The sequence below is a fragment of the Mus musculus genome, chromosome 14 (assembly GCF_000001635.26).
Source record: "Mus musculus strain C57BL/6J chromosome 14, GRCm38.p6 C57BL/6J".
In the NCBI taxonomy this organism is placed as follows: domain Eukaryota; kingdom Metazoa; phylum Chordata; class Mammalia; order Rodentia; family Muridae; genus Mus; species Mus musculus.
This window is the reverse complement of record NC_000080.6, coordinates 20,545,806-20,572,134: the sequence shown is the minus strand read 5'-3', so window position 1 is coordinate 20,572,134 and position 26,329 is coordinate 20,545,806. Positions and strand designations below refer to the sequence as shown.

At 42.9% G+C, this 26,329-nt stretch overlaps 2 protein-coding genes and 1 long non-coding RNA gene across 20 annotated transcripts in view; 2 read left to right on the top strand and 1 right to left on the bottom strand.

Moving 5' to 3' along the window:
• The window catches only part of Usp54 (ubiquitin specific peptidase 54), a 95,580-nt gene extending 72,357 nt beyond the window's left edge, over positions 1-23,223 (top strand). For 7 of the 13 annotated variants that reach the window (XM_006519705.4, XM_006519703.4, XM_030248096.1 and 4 more), the window contains 7 exons: positions 1,720-1,887; positions 6,073-6,192; positions 7,072-7,267; positions 9,893-11,289; positions 15,770-15,888; positions 19,875-20,061; positions 21,675-23,223. In XM_006519705.4, the coding sequence (XP_006519768.1) occupies positions 1,720-1,887; positions 6,073-6,192; positions 7,072-7,267; positions 9,893-11,289; positions 15,770-15,888; positions 19,875-20,061; positions 21,675-22,234 (2,747 nt within the window). In that variant the 3' untranslated portion in view covers positions 22,235-23,223. The remainder of the gene's footprint in view (positions 1-1,719; positions 1,888-6,072; positions 6,193-7,071; positions 7,268-9,892; positions 11,290-15,769; positions 15,889-19,874; positions 20,062-21,674) is intronic. The other 6 variants (XR_001781168.2, XR_001781172.2, XM_011245227.3 and 3 more) reach the window with 5 other exon arrangements.
• On the bottom strand, positions 1,455-25,842 carry 1810062O18Rik (RIKEN cDNA 1810062O18 gene). Its single transcript, NR_033571.1, has 6 exons — positions 25,791-25,842; positions 10,039-10,149; positions 7,296-7,354; positions 7,088-7,124; positions 2,113-2,265; positions 1,455-1,793 (listed from the first exon to the last, which is right to left on the bottom strand). It is a non-coding gene; the product is annotated as an RIKEN cDNA 1810062O18 gene (long non-coding RNA).
• Ppp3cb (protein phosphatase 3, catalytic subunit, beta isoform) overlaps positions 25,562-26,329 on the top strand; it is a 47,210-nt gene continuing 46,442 nt past the window's right edge. For 3 of the 6 annotated variants that reach the window (NM_001310426.1, NM_001310427.1, NM_008914.3), the window contains exon 1: positions 25,562-25,779. In NM_001310426.1, coding sequence (NP_001297355.1) covers positions 25,695-25,779 — 85 coding nt within the window. In that variant the 5' untranslated portion in view covers positions 25,562-25,694. The remainder of the gene's footprint in view (positions 25,780-26,329) is intronic. The other 3 variants (XM_006518711.2, XM_006518708.2, XM_006518707.2) reach the window with 1 other exon arrangement.

The following is a 26,329-nucleotide window of genomic DNA, read 5'->3' as shown; positions in this document are numbered from 1 at the left end:
AAGCTTGAAACATTGGTTAACTTAAAGTGAAGGACTGGCAGAAACTATGCCTGCTTCCTGGTTTCATTATATACTGTCTTATTGTTCACATTTAATGTATTTTATGTGGAGTAACATTGCTTTAAGAAACTTGTGAGTGTGGATGAGCTGACCACCTCTTCTCTCCTCTCCCCCTCCCCCTCCCCCTCCCCCTTCCACCTCCCCCTCCCCCTCTCCCTCTCCTCTTCAGAACCTTTTCAGGATAATAAAAATTAAGTCTCATTGTTTGCCCTGTTAGTCCTCAGTTCTGGATCAGCTGGAAAGAATTGAATCTTCTTATAGGATTTTTCAGCAGGCAAAAGATAATTTAACAAAATGATGACAACACTTTTTTAGTCACATATTCACATGTGAGGAAGTGTTTGTGTGTCCTTGTGAGCTTGTGCGTGTGCCCCCCACCCACTAAACTGAAAGATAAAGAAACCCAGCCATAGAAATAAATTTGTTCCAACAAACAATAACTGTCTTTTACCTCCTGAAACTGAATGAGCTGGTGTTAACACCACACACACACACACACACACACATATATAATATAAAACTATTAAAATTGAAGTCACAGCTGGGCGTGATGGCACATGCCTTTAGTCCCAGCACTTGGGAGGCAGAGGCAGGCGGATGTCTGAGTTCGAGGCCAGCCTGGTCTACAGAGTGAGTTCCAGGACAGCCAGGGCTATACAGAGAAACTCTGTCTCGGAAAAAAAAAAATTGAAGTCACACTTTTACTTGACTTATGTATATCATTCTCAATCTATTTGGAGTCATCAATAAACTCTTAAAATTTTTCACTATGGATATTTTACAAACTGATTTAAACAGATGGTGGAAATTAAAAGAGAGAGAAAAGTGACTAATTTTTTTTTTTTTTTTTTTTTTTTTTTTTTTTAGTACCAGGAATTGAACCGAGGAGTTTAGGGGTCATATATGTTAGGCAAGTGCTCTGTCACTGAGCTGTATCCTGGCCTCTTTTTTTGCTGTTGTTTTGGTTTTTGAGACAGGTTCTCTCTTTGTACTGGCCCGAAACTGAATATTATAGCGCAGTCAGGCCTTGAACTGATGGCATCCTTTGTTTTAGCCTCCCCAGTGCTGGCATCACAGATTAGTACCACATCTAGTGCTGTCTGAGCCAAGGTCTCCTGAAGTGGTCTAGGCTGGCTTTGAATTTTTTCTATAAACCATGTGGGTCTTGAGCTTTTTATCCTCATCCACCACCATCTGGAGTAGCTGGGGTCATGGGCCTGTGGCAACAGTCCCAGCTGAATTAACCTACTCGACTTGAAGTCAGCGCTACCATTTGCCATTTACGTTTCTGTTCTGCGTCTCAGTTTCCTTTTCTTCTAAAAAGGGTAACCCATGTCCCTTTCACCTTATCACTTGAGAGAAATAAATGAAGTAATATATGTAAAAATGTTTTTAAAATTGTTCTTAGTATATTGAAAATGCTTAAAACATATTAAGAGTTACACTGTTAGTATTCATGAGATATTGAAAATATACATGCTGTAAACACCGTCACTATTCGTGGCCTGTGCTGCTCTCTCTGTTTCTAATGAAAAGGGATCTGAAACAAACTGGAAAGCGAGAGCTCCAAGGGAAAATGGCATCGTGACCATAAGGTTAACAGATAATTCGCCTTGATTCTGGAGGTGTGGTAATTGATCTTCTTTGCTTCTATCTCAGATGGGGAGGTCACCTCTAGAAGTGAATTGGATGAACTACAGGAAGAAGTGGTCAGGCGAGCCCAGGAACAGGAGCTGCGGAAGAAACGGGAGAAGGAATTAGAGGCTGCTAAAGGCTTTAACCCTCATCCCAGCCGCTACATGGATTTGGATGAACTGCAGAATCAGGGTAATTGTGAGAATTAGGCTGTAGGTAATGGGGACAGAGAGAAAAGGCAAAACATAGGATCCACACTTGCAATATTTGATTTTATCTCAGTTCAACTACTGTAATGAGAGTTAAGTTTTGAATTGAGAAGCTTATTGATTAGAGATATCACTACTTCTATGAACATCCACTAAAAGCCTGAAGGTCAGTGGTTAGAGAGATGTCTTAGTAGTTAAGAGCACTCACTGATCTTCTAGAGGACCTGGGTTTGATTTCCAGCACCCATATGGTGCCTCACAACCATCTGCATTTCCAGTCCCAGGGCATCCAATGCCCTTTTCTGGCCTCCACAGGCACCAAAAACACACGAGGTACACAGACATATATGTACGCAAATACCTGTAATACACATAAAATTTTTTAAAAAAGTTTTAAGCCCGAAGGTTAGAGACAGTACATTATTGCATTATTCAGGGAAAATGTTTCCGTAACTTCTAGAAATTATGTAAGTAAAACAAGTCTTAGTTGCGGGAGCACAAAAGCATGGTCATCTCTTAACATAGTGCTACAGCCTGAGCTTGGGGCAATGTATGCCCAGGAGGCTCTGTCTGAGCTGGATTCCCAGCCGTAATATGCTAGTTTTGTTTTCATTTTTGGTTTTAGGGTTGGGGTTGTTTTCCAGCTGGGGTTCTCCCTTTGTTGCCCAGGCAGGCCTTGAACTCCTATCCTCCTGCCTTAGCCTCCCAAGTGACTGGGATGGCAGCTTTCTACCACCACACCCATCCATAAATAACTTTTTGATCCTATAACAGCTCATTCCTAAATAAATCTTAGATAATATACATAGACTTAAACTTCCCCAACTCCCTCATATTGGTTACTTACCCCAACCAAAAAACACAAAAGCAAATTAGTTTTAGATTGCCACTACTGCCAAGAGACTAGTCTTCGAGTTTAACAGCTTGAGGTAATCTTCTTTCTATAGGCTTTGAAAGATTTACCTAAGTTTTACTTTCTCTAAAATGAATGTATTGCTCTTATTACTCAGAATCTGCTGATCAAACAGCACGAAGTCATGAGCGAGTGCCCTGGACTGGCTGCTTTTTCTGAGCTCCTTCCATATTTAAAGCAACTTTTTTGGACTAAGTAGTCTCAGTTAAGGAAAGCTTTTCTTCTAACCTTACTATGGTCTTTTCTGTTCTTTTTTTTTTCTTTTTGTGATATTGGAGATGGAACTCAGGGCCTCACACTTGCCAGGGTCTCTATAGCTGAGCCACCCCAAACCCTCACCCCTCTGCCCTGACCTCACACTTGCCAGAGTCTCCTGAGCCACCCCAGCCCCTACCCTCACCCCACTGCCCTGACCTCATACTTACCAGGTCTCCTGAGCCACCCCAGCCCCCACCCTCACCCCACTGCCCTGACCTCACACTTGCCAGGGTCTCCTGAGCCACCCCAGCCCCCACCCTCACCCCACTGCCCTGACCTCACACTTGCCAGGGTCTCTATGGCTGAGCCAGTCACCTGCCCCCTACTTTCTTTTGATTCAGGACAATTTTTGCCTTCTATTTCTCACGTTATTTGTTGTGCTTGTTTCAAAATGAATTTTAAAGCTTGGTGTGGTGGCACAGACCTTTAGTTCCAGCACGTAGAAGGTAAGGCAGAGCAAGATCTCTGAGTTCAAGGCTAGTCTGGTTTACAGGACTAGTTCCAGGGGAGCCAGCGAAGAGAAACCCTGTCTCAAAACCAAACCAATCAACCAAGCAAACAGACAAAACCAAAAAGAAAAGGGCTTTAAAATTTCAATTCCTCTTAGCTGTTTCTATATTCAGTAATCGATTTTTCATTTTGAACTCAAGTCTTAATAGTTTGATGTTCCAGTTTTATATTGTTCCGTGTTTGTATGTTTGTATGTGTACAGGTGCACATGTATGTTTGAGTGCATGTGGAAACCAGAGGGCATCCTTAGATGTTGTATACCTTTTTTTCTTCATTTCCTGGGACATGTTCTTTATTCTAAGTGAGTGGCCAGTCTGGTTGGCTAGGGAACGTCAGGGCACATGTATCCCTGCTACCCCAGTGCTGGGTACAAGTGGACACGCCTACCTGCCTTTATTCAGTGTACTTGGGAATGAAACTCAGGCCCTCATGCTTGCAAGACAAATGCTTCATCACTCCAGCTTCCTCCTCATCCATTTTACCTCCTCCCCCCCTTTTTTTTTTGGAGACCAGATTTCATCACTCTTGAGCCTTGGCTGACCCAGAGCTCGCTTTGTAGATCAGGTTGTCCTCACATGTATGGTGAGATGACAGGCATGCGCCACTATTCCTTAGTTTAAAGTTTATATTTCTACTGAAAGAGGGATCTTGTCATCTTTGACCTTGTCCTTTCCTTTCTCTCTTAGTGACACCATGCATTAGAGTTGAACAGGAATCCTGATCATTGTGTTTCATTATCAGTTTTTGATAAGCTCTGGTATAGCCTCATCAAAGAGAGTACAGCCTGGAGTGCAGAGATTCTAGATGATTAAGATTTAAATATGCTATACTACTCAGTAACTATAATTTGCCTAGATCTTTGTAAAGTTGAGAACTTTTACATGCCTGGGCCTCAGAAGTGCTGGGATTATATGTGTATACCTCCATGCCTAGCCCTTCTTTTCTTTCAAGCTACCACCTCTAATTCTAGATGTTTAGACTCAGTTGATTACAATCATAATGAAAGAACTTTGGGTTCAGGGCTGGGGGAAATCAGAGATGTAGAGATGGGATAGAAATTGACTACCAAGGTTTTCAGAACCAACCTACTTTCCACTGTCTTTGCTTTCTAAAAGCTAACTGCTGTAGAAATTGAATTTGTTATGGTTCTGACAGAGCCTTTCTTACCATTGACGTCTGTAGGTGAATGAGGATAAAGCAAGGGTGTTGTGATGAAGAAAAATAACTCAGGCAGTGGTGGCGCACGCCTTTAATCCCAGCACCTGGGAGGCAGAGGCAGGCGGATTTCTGAGTTCGAGGCCAGACTGGTCTACAGAGTGAGTTCCAGGACAGCCAGGGCTACACAGAGAAACCCTGTCTCTAAAATCCAAAAACAAAAACAAACAAACAAAAAACCCCCAAACCTTAGACTTTTTATCCCAGTCATTTTATTTCTTTTCTGTTGTTTTGAGATTTTGAGATACAATCTCATTATGTAGCCATGAAGTATCTGGCTTCTACCTTGCTGTATAGCTCAGGGATCCTCCTCCTTCCACCTCCAGAGTAATGGGGATAACAGGCATGTGCCGTCATACCTGGCTTGACATTTCAATCTTGCAGCCCCTGTGACCATGTGAAAGCTCAATGTCAATTCCATTTGTAAGTGAAGTAACTTTATAACTTCCTACCAGCTTATGTTAGAGATGACTAGAAGGTGAGGCTCTCTGATGGTCCTTCACAAAGTGTCTTTACTGTACATCTTAGTCCATTCATCTGTCACTGTTCCTGGACTCCTCTTTTGTATCTCCTTTGACCCATGTGCACTTTGGGAGTTGGGGGGAATACTCTATGTTGTTATATGAGAAGTGGATCATCATCCTTTTAGAGATGGATACTTTTGGTGAGTGAGGCATGATCAAGGTAAAAACTTTTCATTGCTAAAGAAAGGCCAGTCCATGTAACAACAAATGAAGTTCAATGCTATGGTAGATTTATTGAAGTAGAAACTGTAGACCACCTCAAGCCCAAGAAGTGTACTGACAGCAGCGTGGTGAAGAGGGAATTGAAGCTATATTAGAAGTGGCAAGGGTGATGTTCCACAGAATCGTAAGCCATGCTTACAGCATGTAAGCAGTAAGTCTGGGGTAGCTGACATTTGACAAGGTATGTCCTGGTATTTTGTGGTGGCAGTTCAGTTCTAGGCACGAGAGTTCTGTTGCTACTATGGACAACACTTTGTTCTTTCCTTGAAAGGAGGTATTAGAGCTGGGATAGTAGTATGGCAGTCATGGTATTCCCACCCCCACCTTTTCCTGGCCTTGGTTAGATTTCAGTTAAGGCAAAAATGGATTCCTTAGTTGTTCTAAAGCCTTCTTAATAGCAATGGGCAGGTAGATAAAAAGTAGACCAGAGGCTTAACAACAAGGATCTGTGTCCCAAAGAGAAGAAGCAGTACAGAGGAGAAGTTGGAATTAACTATAATAAAAATGAAAGTGCTGGCCCTTTCAGGGAGGAGTGACGGCTTTGAAAGGTCCTTGCAAGAGGCAAATTCAATATTTGAAGAGTCGCTGCATCTGGAACAAAAGGGAGACTGTGCTGCAGCTCTGGCTCTGTGTAACGAAGCTATCTGTAAGTAACTCAACTGCTACTGGCTATGGCGTTTCCCGACTAACTCCACAATAGGAACTAGTGTTGTCATGCAGATGGCCATAGGGACAGTTTTTAATGTCTCTTGTGTTCCCGGGGAGGCCAATTAGCTATCTTTCCCCTTCAGATTTCAAAATGTACCTTGTGGTGCCACTGTGGTCTGTGGACATTTACTGGAACAACCTCAACAGGAAACCACAGATGAATTCTAACCCAAATAGTTAGACTTCAGATATGAGGTTAGCCTACTCTTTCTCTAGTCCCTGACTAATGAGTAGGCCAACTGAAGAAACTGGCTCTGACTCCCTAGGTAGTAACTTTTCATTGTAATACTCTATTCTTTTTGTTCTTCTCCTGCCTTTCTGGTATGCAGTACCATACTGTAACAGCAAGGGGTTCAGGCTAAGAATTGGTACCTGACTCTTAAATATGACTCCATGAAGCTGTGCTCTGTAAAGACGGGTGCAGGTTTGGACCTTATTTTTTTGTCATTGGCCATCAGAAAGGGGGAACTGGGAGCAGAGTGTGGAGACCGGAGTCAAACAGGTCAGTGAGAAGACGAGAGTGGCAACCTCACGTGCTAGTTTATCTTCCTGCTCTTTAAGTTTTGTTTGATTTTCTTTAGTGTTTTGTTTGTTTAAGTTTTAATTAATGTGTTTGGTCTCCTGGCTTTCATGAATGTTTCCTGAGCCAGAGCTGGTTCTGCGCTCTTGACAGCGCATGCACAGTCCATGCCTTGCATTCCTGCTGCTACATATTTTGTTTTACCGCCTATCTTTGCTTAGTTTTAGTTTAGTTTTTGTTCTTTTATTTTTGTTTGTATTTTGTGTTGTTTCTGCTATATTTTCTTTTGCATTTTAGCTAAACTAAGACTTACCCTGCATGATGCCAGCTCTAGCACGCACAGCAGAGCCCTAGTCGATAAGAAGTTGCAAATCAGTATTCGAAAAGCACGAAGCCTTCAGGATCGCATGCAGCAACAAGCATCATCGCAGCAGCCGGTGCAGCCCTCAGCCTCTCTCCCATCACAGGGGGGCGCCCTCCCTCAGCCGACAAGGTAGTGCTTGAGAACCACATTAGCTTACGGATAGCAGGGGAGGCAGTGTCCATGGGTACGCCATAGCACGAACTCTTCTCTTCTTCACTACCAGGGAAAAGAGAAAAACCTTATATGACTAAGGTTCTCTTCTCTAAGGTCAGACACACAAAAGCTCATTTCACAGATGGTCCTTTCATTAATAATTCCTAGAAAGATGCAAATAAGTACAAAATAACAAGCTATCCAAATTTCCTGGATTTGTGTAGCAATATGATTATTATAGTTGTATTTATTATGTTCTTAAACATGGAATCTGATTGTACCCTTCATGTTGTTGTAGTAACTGTTTAATTTGGGATTTCAATATTTACCATCCTCACAGAGAAAATAACCAGTTTTTCTTACTTTGATTAAACCGTAGGGAAGAGACACAAAGATTTTCTTTGTTTGCTTCTCTAAGGTCAGGACAAGGAGAAAGTCCCAAGAGGTACTGGGATAGTTCCCACATTTTAGGGGTATAAATATAACTATAATAAAAGTAGATAACTTTTTCTCTCTGCGTGTGTGTGTGTGTGTGTGTGTGTGTGTGTTTTCCTGGGAATAAAATCCAGGAACTTGTATATACTATACTACTAGGCAAGCGTTCTACTAGTAAGCTACACGTTCTCTGCCTCGTTTGTTGGTCTTTTAACTATTAGCTTCATTATGCTTGTTAAAATTTTTGAACATTTGCCTGGGTTCAGGTCAGAGGCAAGCATTTTCTGTTTTATTTATTACCTGATGAGATAGTAGCTGCTATCGAGCATACGTTCTAAATAAGGAAGCTTGTAGAGAGGATAGTTAGTTAGCTAATAAGTGGTAGAAGTATAGAATTCAGATACAAATCCGTTTTACTGTCAATGTTGCATCCCTTCCCCCCCCCCCCCTTTTCTAGACTAACTAGGCTCTGCAATGCCTTGAACTCCTGATATTTCTTTTTGCCTCTGGAGTGCTAGTATTACAGGCCTGTTAAACACTACTCAGGTTTATTCAGTTCCGTGGATTGAACCCAAGGCATCCTGCATGTTGGGCCAGCACTCTACCAATTGAACTACATCACTAGGCCAAGTTTTGATTAAATTACCACAATCATGTTACAAGAGTGACTGGATGACTAAAGCTACAAACATTTGGGGTATACAGATTCATATTATCTAAAATGTCTTGAGACTAAAAGTAAGTCTCTATCTATCTGTCCCTGTCTATCTTTTATCCATCAGTCTCTGCCTTTCTTTGTCTCTCTGTCTTTGCTTCTCTCTGTCTCTGTCTTTCTGTCTCTCCCCCCTTCCCTTCCTTCCTTCCACTTCTTCCCCTCTGTCTTTTTCTCTTTATTTTTTGAGATATGGTTGCTTAGCTGGCCTGGGACTTGGTAGGTAGACTGTATAGGCCTCAGAACTCACTACAGTCTTCCTGCCCTTGGTTCCTAAATGCCAGGATTAGAGGTTTGCACTGCCGTACCCAGCTCAGATTTAATTTTTTTTTCTTCTTTCAGATTTTGGAACACTCATATAGACGGGTTGAATACCCTTAGCCCTAAAATCTGAAGCCTGAGATGCTTCAGGGTTCAAACTTATTCCATTATTGTGCCCATGCCTAAAACAGGTTGTGTTTCGAAGCACTCCAATTATGGATTTTCAGTTTCTTAGTTCTTTTTTTTTTTTTTTTGGTTTTTCGAGACAAGGTTTCTCTGTGTAGCCCTGGTTGTCCTGGAACTCACTCTTTAGACCAGGCTGGCCTGGAACTTAGAAATCTGCCTGCCTCTGCCTCCATAGTGCTGGGATTAAAGGCGTGTGCCACCACAACCGGCTGTTTCTTATTCTTATCTGAAAAGGAATTGAAAAGGTTGAAGTTTCCTCTCAGGATATATTTTTTTTTTTGTCATAAATATAAAACAGTGAGAATTATGAGAATTATATTCCCCCTCCTCACTGTTAAGAGAACCCTGTTCTGCCACTGTGATGAGACATTTGAGTGAAGCATGCAGTGATAGTTGATGTCTGTTTACCCAGGAGTCCAAATCACCTTGTGTTCTGTAGTCTTCTTCATTTTGTTGACTGAGCTACCCCATCGGACCCTAGGGTAGCACTTCTCTCTTTGTACAGCATCCAGGACTTTTGTTGTATAGTGTGAGTGGCTTTTAGACTTTGCCTTCTGTGGAAGAAGCAATTTTTATCTTTTGTTTGTTCTTTGAGACAGGGTTTCTCTGTAGCACTGGCTATCCTAGAACTCACTCTGTAGACCAGGCTGGCCTTGAACTCAGAGATCCACCTGCCTCTGTCTCCTGAGTAAATGAGTGTGCCACCACTACCTGGCAATTGTTATCTTTTTAAATTTGCAAGTAGAATGTGATTGGAATGGGACTTTGTGAGTAGTAAAGAATATTAGCAAACCCTGGACTTCATAACACATAGACAAATTGGATGGTACTCTCTTTTCTTTTGTGAACCTGTAATCTATTGGCTTTGTTTGTGTTTGTCTTTTTTATTCTGTTCATCATATCTGTGAATAGCTAGAAGTGGAATTGAATGAGTAGGGTTTTTTGGGGGGGGGGGAATTTATTGTTAGTCAAGGCACGGTGTGGCTGATTCTCTCCATTTGTTTCAGTGAACAGCCTATCACGCTCCAAGTATTGTTAAACCAGGAGGCACAGCTGGAACCTTGCAAGGATACAGAGCTTGGGGCCACTTCCTCTTTCTTCCACTCACCTGCTTCCTGCCCTGAGTTACACTCATCACTCATCCCAGAGTCACCTGTTTCATCTGTTTCACAGCACAGTCCCCCTGGGACATCTTCCTTGAAGCTTCTGACGTCTTTTGAGGTGGACAGCGTCAATCGCTCTGCATTCCACAGGCAGGGTTTACCTAAAGCAACAGGTAGAACTGAGATGAACTCTCAACATGAATGCCTGCCATTAGATGCCCTTGAAGATAGGCTCCAAGGCCACAGGGAGGACAACAGCTGTTGCAGCAAATTCCCACCACGAGAAGGAAGAGACATAGCTCAAGATCAGCTGTTTGAAGGAAAAAAGAATCCTGCTGATATATCCATGGGGATGCCTTGGTCATATTCAACAGGAGAAGCCACTTCTGAGAGAGTTATATATAGCCTAAATAGTCCTTCAAGTTCATCAGCTCAGCCTAGTATTCCCCCTTACAGTTCCTGCCACCCCATCACGTCTGCTGCTTCTTCACCTGTGCTTCATGCTGCTGACCCCATGCAGAAACTTAACCAACACGTTCAAGCCCAAAGTCTCCAGACTTCATTGACTTCAAAAGTGGTCAGAAGCAGTGAGGAGCCCTATAGGCTAGAGTTCCCCAGTACAAAAGGACTTGTCCGCTCATTGGCAGAGCAATTCCAGAAGATGCAGAATACTTCCACGAGAGATGTTATAGGTTCCCAGGATAGAAGTTTGCCAAATGGTGTCAGGAAGAGCTCTTCTCCTTCTGACTTTATGCCTCCATTATCCCAGGGTCCAGGAAGAGAGCACTGTCGCTGGGTAAAACAACCCCGTTCCCCCGATGGCAGGGAAAGACCGCCCTGCTGGGAAGACCCTGCAGCTCATCCTCCTCTTTCCATGGGCTCGGGGCTTCCTGATGGTGAAACCTCGAGGACAGCACAGCCCAGGCTGGCTGAGCCAGATATGTACCAAGGAAAGCTACCCCAAGTGACAGATATTAGGTCCAAGGAGCTGGGTAGTAGTGTCAATTTGGGGACTTCTTTGCCTTTGGATTCTTGGGTAAATGTCACAAGGCTCTGTGATTCTCAGGTTAAACCCAGTGCCCCTGGGCCCGGAGACAAGTCCTCCTCCCATGATTCCCACCCACGTGCAACCTGCCTAGAAAGAAGTCCTATCCTTTTGCATCCACACTGGGACCAAGACACAGAGCAGGAGACCTCTGAACTGGAGTCTCTCTACCAAGCCAGCCTTCAGGCCTCTTCTCACACTGCCTATTCTGATTGGAGATCACAGGATGTGGCCTGGCAGCCACTTAGCCTAGCAGGTAAACATAACCGGTGCTAGGGACATGTAAAAACTGAAAACCAGAGAACAAGGTCAGAAGTGGGGGGTCGTGTTCTGTACAGTATCGCTAGCTTACCAAGAGGCAATGAGACCTTTAGCTTTCCTCATAGAGCCTTCAGGACAAGGGCTAGGCAATTGCTTTTTTCTTGGTCAGAATTGAAATTGGGTTGGAATTATCACTGGGAAAGCAATTCCCTCCTTGTACGGAAATGTAAGTCTTGGCTGGTGGGCTCTACAGAATATAGGGCAAAGAACTGCTTCACAGGTCTTTGAGAGTGAGTTATACAATATGGGGAAGGCTGAGAAGAGCCTTCTTTTTCTGTGTTTTAGATGTTAAACTAATCCAAGAATCAGGCTTCACGCTCATCTTGCAACAAGGATAGCTATACTAAAGCAAGTCACTATGGCATTTTCCGATTTTACCAAGCCAGCAATATCAAGACCTTCCCTGGTTCTTTCAGGGACTGCTGTGTATGTTTCCTGGATATTAAATAGACTCAAGAGTTGATAGTAAGCCGGGCGTGGTGGTGCATGCCTTTAATCCCAGCACTCGGGAGGCAGAGACAGGCGGATTTCTGAGTTCGAGGCCAGTCTGGTCTACAAAGTGAGTTCCAGGACAGCCAGGGCTACACAGAGAAACCCTGTCTTGAAAAACCAAAAAAAAAAAAAAAGAGTTGATATTAAGATATATTTCTGATATGCATTCTAGAATGCACTTTATAATAAGATTTACTAAGTACTCTTTAGGTATAGAAGACATGTTAATATAGAAAAATTTTTTTAATGAATGAGGAGAAGCTGGGATATACTTCACTATGCTTTCTTCTAATGTGAGAGAAAAAAATATGCAAGTATTAAGTTCAACTTAAGTGTTTTACAGATAATAGTACTGTGCTGTTGAGGTGCTTTACTGAGTGAGGGTGCTTTCTGCGCAAGTCTATTGACTTGAACTCAGTTCGAATGATCTACATAAAGGTGGAAGCAGGCTAGAGAGATGGCTCAGTTTCGAGATTGTCTCACTATGGTATTGAACTCATCATGTAGCCCAAGCTCTCCTCAAATGTATGGGGATCCTCTTGCCTCAGTTTCCCAGAGTATTAGAACTCAATGGAAATATTACACTAGATTACCACAGCCAGTTTTATGTTCACTTTCTGGGCATTAACTTGCATGTATGTCTACACACCAGTGCATTCCTTGTACCTGCAGCCTAGGACAGGACATGGCATCCCCTGCACCTGTAGTCATAGATGCTTGTAAGCCACCATGTGGGTGCTAGGACTCAAACAAGAGCAGCCAACTCTCTTAACTGCCCACCACAGCCTGTTTTAAAGTGTTTCTGTCACCTTCCAAAGAACTCTGACCCAGCAGTAGTCCTGTGCCGCTTGTCCTTTATCCTTCTCGCTTCTCCAAGTAAGCACAGTGTCTCCTGTACACACTGATCTCTTCTGGACATTTCATACGAATGCGATTAACCAGTGTTTGGACTTTTATGACCTGATTAGTTCTTACATATTAGTTCCTGAAGAAGTATATAAACTCTGCTTTTGTTCTAGATTTTAAATTTTCTAGTACTTTCAAGTTGCATCAAAATAATTTTATCCATGTTTAACTAAGACATTAAAAGTAGCTTTTGTTAAGAAAATTTCAGGCCAGATATGGTGTTGTACTTGGAAAGCAGAGGGAAACAGATCCTTTTGTGTTCCAGGAGTCCAGTGTACACAGTGAGTTTCAAGTCAGCCACGCTCACATAGTAAGACTGCATTTCAAAAAGCAAGAAAAGAAAAGAAAAATTTTAATGTATTAAAAAGAGTAAAGATGAATGTTACAATTAACCCCAATTCCCAAGGTGCCTAGTACCAGACTTGGATTTGACAATTTCTTAGATGTTTTCTAAGAAAACAGGTACTGACTGGAAAAAGATAAACTGCCACATCAAAGTTAAAAATGTTTGTGATCAAAGGACATTATAGACATATAGGTATGCATCAGCGGTAGAGCATATAGCATTAGCATGCACGAGTCTGGCTTCAGTCGCCAAGATCATAGAAAAATAAAATTAAGAAAGGATATTATACGGGACTGTACAGATGGCTTAATGACTTAGAGCACTGGCTGCTCTTACATAGAATCCAGGTTCAATTTCTAACACCACATGGCAGCTTACAACTATTTGTAACTTCTGTTCCAGGAGATTCAATGTCCTCTTTTGGCTTTTGTGGCTACTGCATGCAAGTGCTACACAGACATATGTAGACGTAACACGTGTACACTTAATGAAACAATATAAAAGATCAAACAAACTAAAATAAGTATTTAGTGTTTGTATATATGTGTGTGTCTTAGCACAGGTGCCCTGTTCAATGGACAACCTACAGCAATTGGCACGTGTGTCTGTGCCCCACATGTGTGCAGTACCTGTGGAGGGCAGAAGAGGGAGGCATATTTCCTAGAACAGGAGGTAAAGATGGCTGTGAATTATGAGTTGGTGCTGGGAATTAAACCCAGGTCCTCAGTGCTCTTAACTACTAAGCCATTTATTAAAAAAAATTTTTTGATACATCCTTCTGTAGCTCAGACTGGCCTTGAACTCCTTTATCCGTCTGCCTCTACCTAACAAGTACAGATACTGCAGTTGTATGCCACCGCACCAGGCTACATTTTAAAATTATTTATTTGTTGGACAGCCTTTTAAAGTCAAAATTCCTGGGGGCTGGTGAGATGGCTCGGCCGTTAAGAGCACTGATTGCTCTTTCGGAGGTCCTGAGTTCAAATCCCAGCAACCACATGGTGGCTCATAACCACCTGTAATGAGATCTGAAGACAGCTACAGTGTACTTACATATAATAAATAAATAAAATCTTTTAAAAAATAATAAAGTAAAAATTCCTCCCAGTCAGTGGTGGCACACACCTTTAATCCCAGCATTTGGAGGCTAAAACAGGTAGATCTCCCAAGTTCAAAGCTAGCCTGGTCTATAGAGCAAGTTCCAGGACAGCCAGGGTTACACAGAGAAACCCTGTCTCAAAAAACAAAAACAAAAACAAAAAAACCAACCAAACCAAACCAACCAAACAAACACCAAGGTGTGGCTCAAGATGTTGGTGTTTTCCGAGTTTAAATATGTATTCCCTCTTTCTACCCTCTGAGGATTGAACCCCCAGTGTTTCATATTGTGTTAGTCAGGTGTTATACAACTAAACAGTATAGGTATAATTTTTAAAGCTCTCAGATGAATCAGTACTATTATGAGAACCAATGCATTAAGTAACAGGAAATGCGTAAAGTAACACCATATCTGGCCTGAAATTTTCTTAACAAAAGCTACATTTAATGTTTTAGTTAAGCATGGATAAAATTATTCATTTTTTGGGTGTGGGGGGGGGGTGTTTCGAGACAGGGTTTCTCTGTATAGCCCTGGCTGTCCTGGAACTCACTCTGTAGACCAGGCTGGCCTCGAACTCAGAAATCCGCCTGCCTCTGCCTTCCGAGTGCTGGGATTAAAGGCGTGCGCCACCACGCTTGGCTGATAAAATTATTTCTATGCAACTTGAAAGTCCTAGAAAATTTAAAATATAGAACAAAAGCAGTCTAAGTACTGACATCAACAGTATACTTAAGCACTCTCTCTCTGTATGTGTGTGTGTACATATATCATAGTATCATATCCAGACATGTGTATGCTATACATACATACATACATACATACATACATACATAAATATGCACCAAATGTAGGTCAAGGGCAGGTACATTTTCATAAGACATGTGGGGCTTCACATATCCAGTTCAAAGCAGTATTGATATTTGATTATAATTTAAGTGATTGTAAAAAGCTAGGAGTAAGTTGGTATAACAGAATATTACACATGCTAAATATTTCTAAAGTGATGCTGCTCAGAGAGAGAAAGTGGGAGGGTATTAAAAGCTAAGAAAATACTGTGCTTAACCTTGAAAGATTTGAGTTTCAATTCTGGTTAAAACACCATCTCAATCAACTCTGCAACTCATTTCCCTATTACAGCAAAGGAAGAAGGTTTGATATACAATAACTATGATCATTTAAATTCTGAACTAGAGATATAATTTCCTTTCTTACCACACTATGTTAGAGAAGATCACTCTGTCACATAGTTTTCTTTATAGATTACAAGTATTGGGCTTGATTCTGAAAACAAAGCTCATTTTATTCATAAAGGAGAAATGTTGACGGATGACGATCTTCAGCTGACTGTTCTTACAGCTCCTTTCCTGGAAATGTCTTCAGTAGTTTTGATCTTTGTGACCTATAGGAATTTATCCATATTCTGAAATTTGGCGTTTATAGATTCAAGGACCATGCCTCTGCACTGAATTCAGAGATGCATGTTAATTACTTAATGAGAGAAAGCCATGTTTGTTCTTCCAGGTCCAGATTCTAGAGAGGCGGCTTCACCTTGCTTTTATGTTTTCCTCCTAGGCTCTGCAGATGGCATGGGAAGGAGACTGCACTCAGCCCCTGGGCTTGATCTCTCAAAGCCTCTGACAGCAGAGATGGAGCATGTCCTTTATGAACCGAGCACAGTGCCTGTCTCTCAGGTATCGGCTTCTAGGGCTAAGGTGCTGGATGCACGTGGGGTGCTATAGAGGAAGGCTTGCAAAGGGGCTAGTGCAAGTGGTGCTGGGTCAACAGGACAGGTAGTGTGAGGCTGCAAGGAGTGCAAGCTGCTGTTTCACCTTCTCTCCAGCTCAGTGCGTTCCAGGAAGTTTTAAATTGAGTGAAATGTGTGAACAAAAAAAGAAAAATGATTAAAAACTCTCTTTTTTGAGACTTTTTGTTTTATTTTTACTTTATTTCTGTGTTTTGGTTTCTTCTGAGACAAGGTTTTACTGTGTATGTATCCCTGGCAATTTTCTGATTCACTCTGTTGACCATGCTGGCCTTGAATTTATGGTGCTATCCTGTGTTTACCTTTAGTCTTTGGGGATTACTGTCACTATTACACCCAAGGAGTAGAGATCAATCAACAAACTCAAATACTGTATTGTTGGCTAGGTTTATAGGTAGTCTACTTTTCTGAGAATTTTATATCCTTTTCTAAAACAAATTGAATTTTCATTACTATAAAGGCCAGAATACAAAGCATCCTGCTCTGAAGCTTGTCTACCAGATTAGTTGGATAAAAATGTAAAAATAGGTTTTATTTTGTTTGCTTTACTATTATTGTTTTTATTATTTTCAGGGTCTCTTGTACTCTGGCTAGTAGAACTCACTATGTAGACCAGGCTGGACTCCACAGAGAACCGCCAGCCTCTGCCTCCAGAGTGCTGGTTTGAGAGGCATGTACCACTGTACCAAACTTATTTTTTATTTGCAGTACCAGGACTGAACCAGGACCTCACATGCTGGGCAACCCTTCTATCACCTAACTATATACATAAATCCCTTAAAATGGTTATAAATACATGGTACAATTAAAAGGTTCAATAGGATGTATATATCTCCATCCAATTTCCCTCCCAAAAAGAACTCTAGGGTTACTGAGTGTAGTAAGTTCCTAAATGAACATTTCTTCTTCCTTCTTTTCTTTTTCTTCTTTTTCCTGTTTCTACTCTTCCTTTTCTTCCTCCTCTTTTCCTTCTCCTCCTCTTCTTCCTCCTCCTCCATCTTCTTTGGGAAAAGGTAATTTCCCCGGCATAGCATTTGTTCTCACATATTTTCAATGCATTTAATTGAAATATTATTTTCCCAAGAGAGTTGGCTTTGGTCTAGTGTATCATGCAATTATTTGTTGATTTATTGATTATGCTTTTCAAACAGTGTGCTGAATGAGTGATCCAGTGTCTGGTTTCATGGAGCATTTAGTCTACTACAGGGACAGATAAACACACAAACACTTATAATGTGATGAGATGCTAGCTGCTATGAGACCATCCTAGAAGAGGTGAGATACCAGGGAAAGGGTCATTGAAAAAGAACAATGAGTCTGCCAGGCACCTGGAACTGAAGCTTATGTTGACTAGATTAAAAGAGAATAATTGGTATGACAAGACTAGAAAGTCTAATGAAGAAAAATCATAGAATTGTTGACAATGATAGGAAGGACTATAAGCAGGAGTCAGATCATGGATTACAGAGAATTCTGTAGGTCACACAGGAGTTTGAGAGCATAGAGAGAAGTAAAAAATTGGAGAGTCGGGAAGTAAAGGCAAGATTGGTGCCTGCCTGCACACAGGGGAACGAGAAACCAAGAATGATATTCATGTCTTGTGGGTTGGTAATTATGTTTGGGAGAGTTAAATATACTTAAATTTGGGTATTCACTACTGGAAATAGCTGCTTAGGTCTGGATATGAGACATATGGGTTAGAGGTAGAGAATTGGATTGGGACTCCTTGCCCCTGAAAAGAGGGGAAAAGATAGGAAATGGGCTAGTACATACTTATGAAGAGCACCATATGTAAGGTGGTTCTTTTTTCTGAAGAGGCTTAAAACTACAGAGAAGGTGGTAAGAGGACAAAGGGAACGCGGTAGTGTATTCCAGTAGAAATCCTTTCTCTGTGACACTTCCCTGAATATTATGAACATAGCTGATGATATAACACACATTCTGCCCTTGAATGGCTTGTAGCCTATTAAATGAAACTAACTAGACTGGCATATAGATTAATGTATTATTTACTAAGTACTTGCATTGTTTCAGATGTTACAGATCCTGAAATTAAATGTATTCTACAACAGGAAGAAAGGCAATCATCAATAAACAAATGATAGAACCCAAGATAGTGAGAATTGTGATAATGAAGAATAAAATAAGTTAAGGAGTTAAAGAGGGGATCTGTTTCTTTGGGGCTGCTTTTGGTTAGGATAGTTAAGAGGTAGTGAGAGGAATTAACATTTGATCATAGATTCTAGTGATAGGAAGTTTAGGGCCATGACACAATATCCCTGGTAACAGAAAAGCAAGTGTCAAGGCCTGATAGAGGAAGAGTTGGTGTGTTTGTGAAACATCTAGGTGAGAGGATGCTTGTCTATAATATTTATATTTGTGAGGTTGAGGTTGGAGGGCTTTTGTTTGTTTTGTTTTGTTTTTAAACCTTTTCAGTGGCTGAGTGGTGGTAGCAGCACATACCTTAAATCCCAGCAATCCAGAGGCAGATGCAGGTGGGTCTGTGAGTTCGAGGCTGGCCTGGTCTACAGAGTAGTTCCAGGACAGCCAGGGTTACATGGAGAAACCCTGTCTCAAAAAAATAAGACAAAAACAAATAAAATTAGATACTGGAGTTACAGACAGCTGTGAGCTGCCATGTGGGTTCTGGGAATTGAACCCAGGTCCTCTGGGAGAGCAGCCAGTGCTCCAAATCCGTGAGCCATCTCTCCAGCTCCATGAGCCATTTTGCAGCCCTGAGGCTGGAGTATTTTAAGTTTGAGCCAGGTTACATAACAATATGCTGTCTCCAAAATAGTAAATTAATAAGCAATAAGAGAAAAAAGAGTGTGTGTAAAGAACCCAGGGACAATAGAGAATTGATGCAGAAGATCAGCTATGCTGTCACATGGTGCCTCATGATACAATTAAGCAAGTAGTAGGAGATGGGAAGATCAGACTAAGGCTTCTGCAATGGTCCAGGCAAATTTAAATATGAATCCATATGTGGAAATATCGCTTTAACCATGATGAATGGGAAATAGGAAGTTAAGGGCAAACCCAATATTTATGTCTAAGTAACTTAAAAAATGTGGTACTAGGAGGAGGAGTTTGGTAAACTTTATTCAATTGTGAATGTTTCACCGTCTTTGATAATAAATATTTCTGGGTCTTTACCACAAAAGTGAGTGGAGCCATGGCAGACCAGAAGCAACGGGGAGTAGGAGTGTGACCTAGAGAAGAGGCAGCCGTGGACTAGAGCTGTGGCAGGGCAGAGTAGAGTCCAGTTCTGTATCTCAGCAGGTAGTTTAGTGCCCAGTATAGATTCTCTTCAGCCTCCTAGTCTGCTTAAATACTTCCTGCCTCTCCTCCTTTCTCCTTTCCTGTCCTCTGTCTCTTTTATTTTTGGGGGGCTAGGGGGGATTTACTCTACTATTGAACTAAATCCACAACCCCTGTTTGTTTAATGCTTGTGGTTTCTTTTCTTCCCCTTTTTTCTTTTCTTTTTTTGAGATATGGTATTGCTTGTGTAACCCAGACTGGCTTTGAACTCATTATGTGGGTGAAGCTAGTTTTAAACTCAAAGCAGCCCTGCTCAGTCTTCTGAGCACTGTTGCTTACAGGTGTGTATATCAACACGCTCAGCTCTGAGCTCCTATTTCTAAGTTTCTATGTCAATCTCTTTAATTGTACAGTGAGCATTAAAGTGTTTGCTAAAGACCAAAATGGTGGACCTAGGAAGGTAGACGTTGTGAGGAAAGTGGTAGAAGGAGAGGGTCTTAGGCATTTCCTAGGAAGGCCCCCTGTCTGGAAAAGGTGTGTTGTACTCTGGTTCCTTCCATTCCCTCCTGCTTGCCTCACTGTGTTTATCCAACCACATCCTGCCATGTTAACCCTCATCTTTGTGTTTTTTTTTTTGTCTTGTCTCATTATAAGGATTCATCAAACGTGAGGAAAAAGACTTTGGAAACCGGGCACCATTGTTCCAGCTCCTCTTCCCTCCCTGTCATCCATGATCCTCCTGTATTTCTCCTTGATCCTAAACTCTACCCTCCCCAACCACAGTTCCTGTCCCCAGATGTCCTGATGCCCAGCATGGCAGGGGAGCCCTATAGACCCCCAGGTAACACCCCCCAAACTAATATTATCTGCTAAAATGTCATTCTTTTTCAGGGTCAAATCAGTATACCTCCTGGGAAAATGAGGTGTCCCAAGGTGGACTGAAATAAAAGATGAATTACTGTTTTAAGATCAAGGACTGATCTTCATGAAGTATGACTAAATAATTTTTTAGATACCTTGCTTCACTCCTGAGTGTGAACCAACCTGCTTGGGTCATGAAGGAAAAGGCCTTGAAGTGATGAAGTGTGGTTAATGCACTCTTCGGAATCCCCAAACTGAAAGTGCCATCTCTTCTAGCTAGTTTTCTCCCCTGTTGTTTATTAAGTCTCAGCTGAGAGATGATGTAGGAGGACATAAGTGAATGGAAGACTGGGCAGACACTGTACCTTGAGAACATGTCACATGTTTAGACCCAGATCTTCCACAGGAAGATGACAGCACCTTTCTGGCTTTCATTGACCTCCATGGAAGATGTTCTTTTTTTTTTTTTTTAATCCTTTTGAGTTTAACTTATATTTTAAGTCTTTGGTTTTCAATTTGAAAGTGGACATACTACTTGGTACTTAATGGATGTTGAACAAAGATTCTTTGAAACATTATATAGTGTACAGGTCAGTCCCTTCTATCCTCGATAAAGAATTATCAGCCCGCCATGTCACAAGTGCCATAGTGAAAGAAACGTATAGAAAATGATTTTCTTTCTATATGTGTATGAGGTAAGTGTGGATGAACAAAAGCAGAGATCTCAGAAATGAAACAAGGATTTAAGTAGAGGCCATCTAACAGCAGTCAAAGTACCATGTTAAGATAAGCCAAGTGTCTGGGCAGTGGTGGTGCATGTCTTTAATCCTAGCAACTGGGAGACAGAGGCAGGCGGAGGTCAGCCTGGTCTACAAACTGAGATCCAGGACAGCTAGAGCTACACAGAGAAACCCTGTCTCAAAAGAAAACAAAAACAATCAAACAAACAAACAAAAACACAGAGAGAGACAGATACAGAGACAGACAGACAAAGCCAAACAATCCAGGCAAGGGTGGTCTACGTCTTTAATTCCAGCACTCAGAAAGCAGAGTCAGATCCTTAGGAGTTACAGGCCAGCCTGGTCTACAAAGTAAGTTCCAGGACAGCAAAGACTACACAGAAAACCCTATCTCAAACTGCCCTTCTCTCCCCAACCCCCTCCTCTTGAATAAAATATACATCTTAGAAAAAGAAAAGCCAAGTGGAGATTTTAGTGTAATTGCTATAAAAGTTTGCAAGGAAATTGTAAATAGATTTGTACATGTGTGTACATGAGTGTATTTGTTAGAGAAGGATTGTTACTGGAAGTAGTTATGGCAATATCCAGGAGACTGTTGCATTTCCCCTGTGATAGAAGAGGTTGATTTTAACATATTTAGGAGTAGTTAGGGTTAAGGGTATACCTTAATGGTAAAGTGTTTGCCTGGCATGCACAGGTCCTGGATTCAATCCTCAGGACTGGGGAAAAATTAAAATATATACATATTAATTGAACCTAGGTTTCTTGTATGTATTCTTGGAGGAGTTAAGGGTTGGGAAGTAGATTTATTTTCTAAAGATGCTCAGTGTTTGGGTTTCTTTTCTCTTCTTAGGAACTTCAAGGAGTGTCCACCAGTTTCTGGCTATGTGTGACAGGGATGAAACTCCCCAAGGGGTCAAGTACACAGGAAGGACTTTGAACTACCGAAGTCTACCTCATCGTTCCAGAACTGATGCTTCCTGGGGACCAGGGTCAGAGACCAACCAGCACATTGGGGCCAGAGTCCTAACTATGCCAGCATGCAAGCCTCAGCTAACCTACACTGCCACACTACCAGAAAGACACCAGGGCCTTCAGGTTCCACATGCTCAGTCCTGGGGGAATCTTTTCCACTCACCCTCCCATCCTTCTGCTGTTCACCCAGGGTCCCCACCATCCAGCAATCTTCATGTACCCCTTAGGTCAACTTGGAATTCTGGTCCTGTTCTGGGGTCCCGAACACCTGGTCCACGAAGAATAGACATGCCCCCAGATGATGACTGGAGACAGAGCAGTTACCCCTCCCAGGACAGACACAGGAGCCCAGGAGAGGAAAGAATTATGTTTGCTCTATCAAATGCTGCTGGAAGAGAGCAGAACAGGGTGAGATTTCTACAGCACAGCAGGTGGTAAGGGCCACCCTAACCTGCCCTGGAGCTACACCTTCATCCATAAAACTGTACGGCGGCGCAGTGACACCTTGTTTCCTGCCAGTTATGCCAGTCTCATCTCAACAGACTTGGCCATTTCATTCCAGGCACCATATGCCTGTAATCCCAGTAGTTGGGAGGTAGAGATTGGGGAATCAGCATTTCAAGGCCAGAGACTGGGGTAAAAAGAGACTGTTTGTTGTTGTTGTTGTTTTGTTTTAAAGAACAGAACCACAACAACAAAGAAGACATTGATTTTTTTTTCCCCTAAGGGTGTTTGCTGCTTTGAGAGGGAATATTTGAAATTCCAGCTTTAGAGTTGGGGATGTAGCTCAATTGGTAGCGTGTTTTTGTAACATGCACATCAGCCATGGTTCTATCCTTAGAAGTGTGTGAAACTGACCATGGTGGTGCACAACTGTCATCCTAGCACTTGGGAGACAGAGGGAGGAGGATCAGAAGTTCAGGGTTATCCTTGGCTACATAACAAGTTCTAGACTAGTCTGGACTACTTTAGTTCTGGTTCTTTTGGCCCCATCTCCATCAGAGCCCTCATCTTCTGGTCCTACTATACTCCCAACTTACACTCTTTGTTTATCCACCTGTCCATATTACTTAACATTCTTTCTTCCCTATTTCGTATCAATGGAAAAGGGGTATTTATCCCCATAGTCAGGATTCTGACCACGTCCTTAAGGGAAGCCCAACTGCCCAGGTATTATGGCCTGTCAGCCTTCCTTGTGACTCAGACTTTAGGCCTAGAATGTGGAGCTGCCAATACACTGTTTGCCCTTCTGAACAGATGGAGTTGGGCACACTAACACCCCTCCTGTCCTTAGCAGCAGAGCCATTACTACCACTGCTCACTCACCCTTGTAAACTCTCAAGAGTCAGCTAAAGTATTTTAGGGCAAAGCATACTGGTTTTGTAAAGTATTTTTCATTAATAAATCTATAAGATAGTTGTATTTAATCTCTTGTCTTTTACTTTTGTATGTCCTTGCTCTTTTCTTCTGGGGTCGGGAGGCTTCAACATTTATATGAAATGCCTTTGACCAAGTGAAAATGAATAGCCAAAGAGGAATTTAAAAATACAAACTGACCAGGTGTGGTGGCACACACCTTTAATCCCAGCACTTGGGAGGCAGAGGCAGGTGGATTTCTGAGTTCGAGGCCAGCCTGGTCTACAAAGTGAGTTTCAGGACAGCCAGGGCTACACAGAGAAACCCTGTCTCGAAAAACCGAAAAACCAAAAAACCAAACAAAAAAAACAAACTCACTTATGGAGTCAACATATCTTTAAGAGTCTTTCCCTCTTGTTATGGCTGTTAGCGTGTTAACTATCCCTCCCCTGCCTGGGACACTCAGTGCATTACATTCTCCATTCCTCCCCTTGTCTTCTGGGCATTCAAACCACCTTGACAAACTCACTCCCAGTACAGTACCAGCCTTGGTGCCTTTCCTCTCTGCATTCCAGGTGTGTGATGTGACTCCAATCCTTTGCTCTTCCTATTGCCTTGCTCCCTTTCCTTTCCCCTTAAGAGTCAGAATATCTCTGTGATAATGAGAGCTATCTTCACCCATGACACACTCCCAACAGTCTCTTTCCTTTGAAAAGTATTTTGTAGTGGCTGGAGAGATGATTCAATGGTTAAGAGAACAAGCTGTTCATGTATTGGACCCAGGTTCAGTTTTCAGTACCACATAGTGGTTCACAATATTTGGTAGCTCTAGTTCCAGGGAATATAATCTACTCTTCTGCCCTCTATGGAGACTGAACACATGTGGTGCACAGACATTCATGCAGGTAAAACACATAAACACACAAAAGAAAATAATTTGGAAGGTTCCCTTTGCAAAGAATGTCTATTGGGTTTTCCCTCCTTATTTATTCCAGATCTTGATCTTACTGATGAACACAAAGAAACAACAGATGCTGAGAACGTTGCCCTCCTAATCACTGAGGACAGATTCTGAGAACTTGTGTTACTGAGTAATAAGATACAGAGGGCTTTCTTGTTTCATCCTATTTGGATGCTATAACATAGAGACATGGGCCTTAGTAGATATGTTGGCCCCTGAACCATTCAACACTGCTCGTGTCATACACACAATTCTATCTTTTTGGAAGAAGTGTAATGACTGTGCATATGTATGAGGAGGACACATGAAGGCTAGAGTAAGCTGTACTAGTCAGTTCTCTTTTAATACCTTGTGTGCCCTGTGGTTCCATTACTGGGTTTGGTGGCCTATGCCTTCAGCATCTGAGCATCTTATTAATAACTGTTAAGGACCACCTGTACTTGTTTCTTGACCTCTTGGATGCTGGTCAACTTGGATCTGTTTCTGCAAGTTGCCCAAATTCAAATTCCGAGTATGTACAAAGATAAGGAACTAATTTCCTATTTTCTACCTACTTAGTCTCTGCTTTCCATTTTTTTCTATTTCATTTCTTTATTTACAAGTTTTAGTAGATGTCAGACTAGAAGGAGTCTAATTCCTTCTTTCCATTGTCTCCTTCGGCCATGGGGATTAGTCCTAAGGAACTTAAATCACAGTCCTTGGCTGCAAGCACCTTTATCCATTGAACCATCTCTCTGCCTTCAAATTTATTTGCTCAGTGAATTACGAGAGAGGCAATGGCTTTCCAGGGGAATCTTACAGGTTCTCAGGACACCTCTTGGTGTCATTCCCTACTTCCCTTGATCCATTTTGGTTCTTAAATCGTGGTGCTTAGACTTTTCCAGCTGAATTTATGTGCCTTTGGACTTTTCCAAACTCTCAAAGCAAGAGTTCGAATTCTATGCAACTCTCTAGGGCCCCGTTTTGTTGAGACAGTCTCACTTTGTTGCCCTGAGTGGTTAGACCTAGCTAGACTTGAACTTACAGAGTTCTGCCTTCCCCTGCCTCCTGAGGTCTGGTATTAAAGGGAAAATTTCATTTTAAATGATAATGCCACTCTATAGATTCCCTGATGCTTCTTTCATTTTTCTCTCTGGCCATAGTATTATCACTTAGATTTTGTAGATAAATTGTCATATATTTGTCTAGGCCTGGGAAATTCTGAGATCAAATTACACCTCTTCATTTTCCTGGGCTCCAAAGCGGCCAAAAAACCGTCCTTTTTTCCCCTTGCATTTTATCAACAGCCCCTCAGTTTAATCTGCAACCTCTCTTTACTGGTTTGTCTTTCTGCATGTACGGAATTTTCACCTGATCCCTTGGACTGTTTCCGTTTCTGTAGTAGCCTCGGTAATTTTGCTCAAGTCCCTGGAGCTTGTCCCGCCCCCGCCCCTGCACGCGCGATGCATGACGGTCTTAGCCCCTCTGAAGGGAAAGAGGGTCCGCCATGTTCCCCGGCGGCGCCGCCGCTTGGCTCTGGTAGCCGCCGCCCCCGCCCCCAACCCCGCCCGTCCCGGCACCTAGCCGAGCCCCGGGCCCAGCATGGCCGCCCCGGAGCCGGCCCGGGCCGCGCCGCCCCCGCCCCCGCCCCCACCGCCCCCTCTCGGGGCCGACCGCGTCGTCAAAGGTGAGAGGTACCCGAAGCCTGGGGGCCTGGCGTGAGGCGCGGTGTGAGGGCGGGCGGGAGTCCGTCCCCTCAGGAGCGGGCCTGGCGGGGCGGGCGAGTGACTGGCTGCCTCCCTTGGGGAGTGGCCCCTGGGCGGGTCCCCGCTGGGCCGGGCCGAGGCGTAGGCTGCTCCTCGGTCTCCCGCTCGCCCTGCAGGCCCGGGCGGGCGTCGTGCGCGGGCTGTCGCTAACGCGGGCTCAGGGCCGTCCGCCGCAGTGAGCCCCTTTCTTTCCTGCTTTGCCTGTGGTCGGCGCGGCGCCCGCGTTAAGAGCTTCCGGCTCCTCGACAGCTGCACTCCCGGCTTGCCCGGGCGCACCGAGGGGCCCCGGAACCCCTTAGCCGCACGCCGTTGGACTCGCCCGCGTTCTGGCCCACGCCTGCTCCCGGGTGACAACGCCTAGCTAGCGCCAGCCGCAGGGGGTTTGCGCTCGGCCCTCAGATGCCACCCCGCGCGGAAATCGGGAAAACCGTATGGGACTGGACCAGGATGAAGGATCCCGGGGTGACCTAG